The sequence below is a fragment of the Delphinus delphis genome, chromosome 9 (assembly GCF_949987515.2).
Source record: "Delphinus delphis chromosome 9, mDelDel1.2, whole genome shotgun sequence".
NCBI lineage: Eukaryota > Metazoa > Chordata > Mammalia > Artiodactyla > Delphinidae > Delphinus > Delphinus delphis.
The window spans coordinates 74,746,814-74,752,813 of record NC_082691.1 but is presented as its reverse complement, the minus strand read 5'-3'; the positions used below and the strand labels follow the sequence as shown (position 1 = coordinate 74,752,813).

General features: G+C 32.6%; 1 protein-coding gene across 2 annotated transcripts in view; it reads right to left on the bottom strand.

The window, feature by feature from the left end:
- Nucleotides 1-3,171: 3,171 nt before the first annotated feature.
- Nucleotides 3,172-6,000, bottom strand: part of CAPZA2 (capping actin protein of muscle Z-line subunit alpha 2) — a 56,221-nt gene continuing 53,392 nt past the window's right edge. For both annotated transcript variants that reach the window (XM_060020783.1, XM_060020785.1), the window contains 2 exons: nt 4,824-4,886; nt 3,172-4,106 (listed from right to left, as the gene is read on the bottom strand). In XM_060020783.1, the coding sequence (XP_059876766.1) occupies nt 3,966-4,106; nt 4,824-4,886 (204 nt within the window). In that variant the 3' untranslated portion in view covers nt 3,172-3,965. The remainder of the gene's footprint in view (nt 4,107-4,823; nt 4,887-6,000) is intronic.

Below are 6,000 nucleotides of genomic sequence, written 5' to 3'. Positions count from 1 at the left end.
AGGCTCAAGGTGTATGAAGATTCTGATCCCCTCAACCCTAGGACAGCTGGCAAGCAGACTCATCTGTTTCTCCCAGACTGTCTTAAAATTACCACCATTTTTCCATACAAGTTATGATGTGAAAAAATTAGAAAACACTGTTATAGTACCATGACTACCTTGTAGACTCCTTTAAGAAACAATTTTATATTCTCCTGACTCTACAATGCCTAGAACAGTCCTCTGAACACAGTGTGATTAATCTTGAATGACCTGACATTAATTTCTAATACCAATTAGGCCTTAAAAGTTTAACTGGTTATTTTAATTAGTGAATATTTTGCATATTCTCTAATAGCTAGCATTACTAGCCAATCCTACAATAAAGCTTTTGCATAATATGCAGAAAGTGAAATTTGAAGATGCCTATACAAAGAGCCTTGTTAAAAAGTTTTCAGTTTCAGGCCCAAAACACTACAACTTAGGAATAGCATGGACATTGTGATTCTGCTTTTAAATAATCTTCCGTAGAGAAGTGAACAGAAATACACCCTCTTCTTAGGAAATTTAATAACATACATGCATTACCAAACTCCTGTGTCTGGCAAAATACGCCTTTATATTTTATAACCACCAGTTGGCAAAAGCGTAAACTGATGATCAGTATGGAAGATATTTTCAAAGGATCTTGCATTATCCCGAAGTTTCTGGTGTGATTAAAAGTCAAAAATGGTTTTAATCACATAAAGGGCCACCCCAATGCTAGAGAATTATCTGTAATTGTCCTTAATTATTTTCCTAAGAATTTCACTTTCCAAGAACATTTTTTCTTCCTAAAGGAAGTGCTTTTTTTTTTTTTTTTTTTTTGGCCGTGCTGAACAGCATTCAGGATCTTAATTCCCAGACCAGGGATCGAACCCATGCCCCCTGCAGTGGAATCTTGGAGTCTTAACCACTGCACCACCAGGGAAGTCCATCCCAGAACATTTGTAATGAACCAGAACTTCCAGGATACCATTTTAATGCTCCTGTCCCCATTTTAGTTTCCAAAATCCCAAATGAGGAAAAACCTCATAAATACCTGTCAAATGTATCACGTCAGAACATTTACTTCTATCGTAATTCTTGACTGCAACATCCACAGCAAGCCCGGGCTTCATGGCTCCTGAACTCCTCTCCTCTCTTACTCAGCCAGTGACCCCCTTGATCGTACTTGTCAAGACAGGTAAGTCTAACTCCTCAAATTCTCAATTTTAAGCATATCACTCTAACCCCTACCTCCTACATTTCCAGGTCATTCCTTCTAAACATACCTATAATACATTGATGGTGCCACATTTTCACTATCCCTCCTCTCCTCTCATGTCCGCACTTCCCCGCTTACCTAGCTGAAGTTTCCAGGTTATCATTAAAACCCTGCCCCTCTTCATGAGGGCAGCCAGACTCACTTGGTGAAACCACAACCTTGGTTAAATCCAATTCACCTACTCTGTGCCTGCACTCATGCAGTGTTACATGGCTGAAGAAAAACATTCAGTCATACTTAGTGGTCTCATTAGATTATCACTAACTTTGAGTAGTCCTTCATTTTGCCTGGCTATCAAAGTATGTTTCCCAGGTCTGTCTGCTCCCCCATTCTTCTGGTCCAGAGCACTCCTCTACCTCCTATCTCCAGTATCTAACTGCTACATGATATTTCCCCCTTGAAAACCAAGTTCCCAGGCCTCCCCAACCCTGAATCTTCCCCAATTTCTCAACCCCCAAATGTCCTTGACATCCCTCACATTCCACAACCAATCCTGGCAAATACACTTGCTTTTATCTTTAACATATATCCAGATATCACTACCTCTACAGACTACAGCTACCACCACAGGCCAAGCCAGCTTTCTCTCTCCGCCGGATTCCTGCAGCAGCCTCCTAATTTTGTTCTAATTTTGCCTTTATCTCCACACTTTGGCCTATTCAACACAGTAGACATTACGACTCCTATTAAAAAGACATCCTTGAGTTTTAGGATACTTTGTGTTTCTAATCTTCTTCCACTTTAATAAAATGCTATTCTTAGACTATAGAAGACGAAGTCTATAGCACAACCATTATTTCAGACTGTACTCTAAATTATTTTGATAAATATGACCTTTTACATGCACATCACCTTAAAAACAATTACATAAGAGAACAAACGTATGGACACCAAGTTGGGGGGTGGGATGAATTGGGAGATTGTGACTGACATATATATACACTAATATGTATAAAATAGATAACTAATAACCTGCTGTATAAAAAAATAATAAAATTAATAAAAAATAAAATAAAAACAATTACATATATTTTTACAACAGCATTCTAGGTCATAAAACAGAGCCAAAGAGATTTACCTTCAGGGGATATAATCCCATGATAGCCCAGTTGACACGATTAAGCTAATCAATTAAAGATTCACCTAGTGTTTAGTTCAGAATCATTATCAGACCTTTGAAAATGTGTTTTAAAAAAGAGAATAATTAACACTGCTAATTCATTTTCTTCCAGAATCTCAATATGACAAAACTTGTATTTTAAAACTAGAAAAAATGATTTAACCAAAAATGTCATAATTTCATATTATATTCTCAATGCTTTCAAAGCCCAACTGTGAGTTTTAAAAAGAAATTAAACAACATGCTTTGAGAGAATTTTTAAAATCTATACAATTCAAGCTAATGAAATATTTTATTGTACAAAATAAAAGTGGTGTTTTTTAAAAAAACACTTCCAGGCCCAGACATCCGCAGGAGTATGTGAGGAAAGGATTCCACTGGAGTATAATAAGCAATACTCAACTGAATGAAACCACAAATCCACCCTCCCTATAGTAAATACTAACATTCACCACAGGCTTGAAATTCCTGTACCATCAGTAAATGTATTTTTTAAAATATTACAAACATGCTTATGATGCATAGGAAGATGGAAAAATTTAGACTTAACTGCACACCACATGTACTCCCAACTTTTCTAATTTACAACCAGTTAAGAATCACAAATATCCAAAGAAAGTATTTTAAAATAGTATATATGATTCACTGGTAAGTGATTTTTATACTCAAATAAATAGTATAAAATGAAATGTTCTCATTTCATTTTAATGTCACATTGAATTTTAGTACTTTTCAATCCAAGAAAAAAATAAACTGAGACATGGTCATGAGTTCAGGATTATATATATTACAATTTGCCTTGTTATAATACATTTGTGGCTTTATGATAAAAATAACTCAGGGACATATGGAATCCAAGCTAATTTGCATAACTGTCACAAGAAAAAAGCATTAAATGCATTTCTGAAATAAGTATTTTCATTTAATTCAGAATCTCAAAACAGCATTAGACCTTGGTCTTTTTTAAAAAAAGTTTAGTTAAACACTAAGCTAGCTAAATAACCTTCTTGAAAGGTTTAAACACAATTGATATAGAAAATGCTTTCCCTCTAATCTCAATCTTACATAAATGAAAGAGGTAAGGGGGAAAAGGCAGACAATTTCTTTAGCAGCATATATGGCTAAATCCATCAACCACCTTAAACTAGAATGTCCATTATTGACCCCATTAAAAAGAACTGGGCATATATCAAAAGTTACCCACTTCATAAACCAAAAGACAATAATTTTAGGGTTACGGTAAGTAAAATATTTTTGAAACACTTCAAAAAACTTCTGACATTAAACTAGAGGAATCATGTCTTCATTGTAAGAAAGAAAGGCATAAAAGAAAGTAAAAGACATTTAAACTAAACTGATTTTCAATCTTCTTTGAACAAAAGAAATAAAAAATAACGGTTGATTAGCTAAGCTCTGTGCTCTAACCAAACTAATTAATTACAGTGATTTTAAATGGCAACAGCCCATCTGACTGGGTAGCTTGACAGTTCTGAATACTTTTGCAATGATTTTTTTTAAAACGCAAAGACACTAAAATGATCCGGTCATGCAATGTTCATCTTATGCATTCTGCATCTCTTTGCCAATCTTGTAGCTAAGGATCTTGTTCCAATCAATCTTAGTGCGTGTAACTGGCAACTGTCGACGTAAGGCTTTGAAAGTAGTGTCCGACATTGTCTGATAATTCTCACTGATGGCAGTCTATGAAAAACAGTAGTTAAAAGTTTAAAGAAATAAAAGGAACAGAACAATGTATAAAACACACAGATGTTTTAGGAAACATCTTTGTTTAAGCAGTCTGTTTCACTGTTTTTAAAAAGCCAAATAAAAACCCCAATATGGTTTTAAAAGCTATTTATAAAAGCAGCTAAATGCTTATAATCATTTTGAATAATTAAATTTAATAAAATGAAATTATGAATTATATTTACTATCTGTGTGTCCTCATTTTGGATCTATTTTACTATTTCTCTCAGAACAATTTCACAAATTACTGTTTGCAAGGAGTGGAAACGTGTCCAATACACAAATTAAATGCTTAAATTCAAGAGTGCAATTTAGAAGCAGGTAAAGAATGTAAAAGAGTACAAAATGAAATATGATCTAAGGAGATCACATATAATCCAAATGCTTTGGGAAATACCTCCTAAAGTAGAATTTCCAATCAGAAACAAAATAACCACTTAAAATCTTGGCCTATTTTGACCAATACTCAGAAATTACAGTTAGCTAAAACTGAGTTTTAGCTACATTTTCACAAGTTTGCCCTTGAACTAAAACAAACAAAACACACACAAAAAAGACTGTATCTTATTATAGTGAAACAATGAAAAAATTCAGGCTTATGATTGAAATTAAAATTTCAGTGCCATTATTTACAAGCAAATATAGATTATACAATATTTTTGAAAATCATACCTGGTATTCATTTTCTGCAGCCTCTACAATCTTTATAAATTCTTTTGCTGTTTGCACCTCATTCTGAATGAAAAATAAAATCAAAAGTAAATAAAATAGTAATTTAAAACTACACCACTATTACTTTTAAATAGGTATGTCAATAGATGTATGGTTAATGATTTCTTATAATTTAATAAATAACACAGATGGATATTATGACAAAGGGAAAATATTGTAAGATCAATTATTCTAAATTCAAGGGGAACTAGGCAAAAATGTTTTAAAAGTCTACAGAATGAGCACGGCTTTAGTGTTTCACTGGTTAAGGAAAGCGAAATCTTAATAGTACATGTTGATGAAAAATTCAATTATAACACTTAACAGCATTTCAAAAATCTTTACGGGTAAGATGTTAGTCACAGATTTCTAGTTAATGACTATATTGCTAAATATTTACTGAACAATATTTACCATCATAATGATACATTTAAAAAATATTACCAATTAGAAAAAGCATATTTTAAAGTTTAAGGTGCATTTTTTAGTGTTTAAATATTTTCTGGAAAAAATTTAAAAAAAAAATTTTATATTGGAATTTTATTCCGATATAATGCATTTCTTTGCTTCTTTCCTAACACTAAAAGTTAACAATTGTTGACGTAAAATTATCTAACACCTTACTTTACGTATATTATTTATATATATTTACATATGTATTTATATAATGGGTACATTTTTTCTATCCAAAAATAGTAAAACAACAATGAAAATCCTCTAAGATAAAGTGAAAAGGTAATTCCTAAAACACTCAGTACAAATTGGCATATTAGTCAAGTTTAATTACTATGACGAGATCTCACAACTCCACAGTCTATAATTTTGTAGACAAATCTCTCTTAGGAAGACTCTTTACTCAATGTAAAACTCCTCAAAGAATACTAAGTATCTTGTTACACAAATAATATTACACATATACTCACAATATAGAACTATATTGAGTGGAGACCAGACATTAGTAATTATCTTTCCTGGCAATTTTTGCAAGAAGAATACTACTTAGCAAGAAAGCAGAAATCACCTAAGTGCTAATGAAAACTTGAAAAAAACCAAAAAAAAAAAGAAAAGAAAATCCAAAAATCCCACAGCTTTCATTTCTTTTCAGGTAGCATCTGGCCTAACACACTCACACATGTTT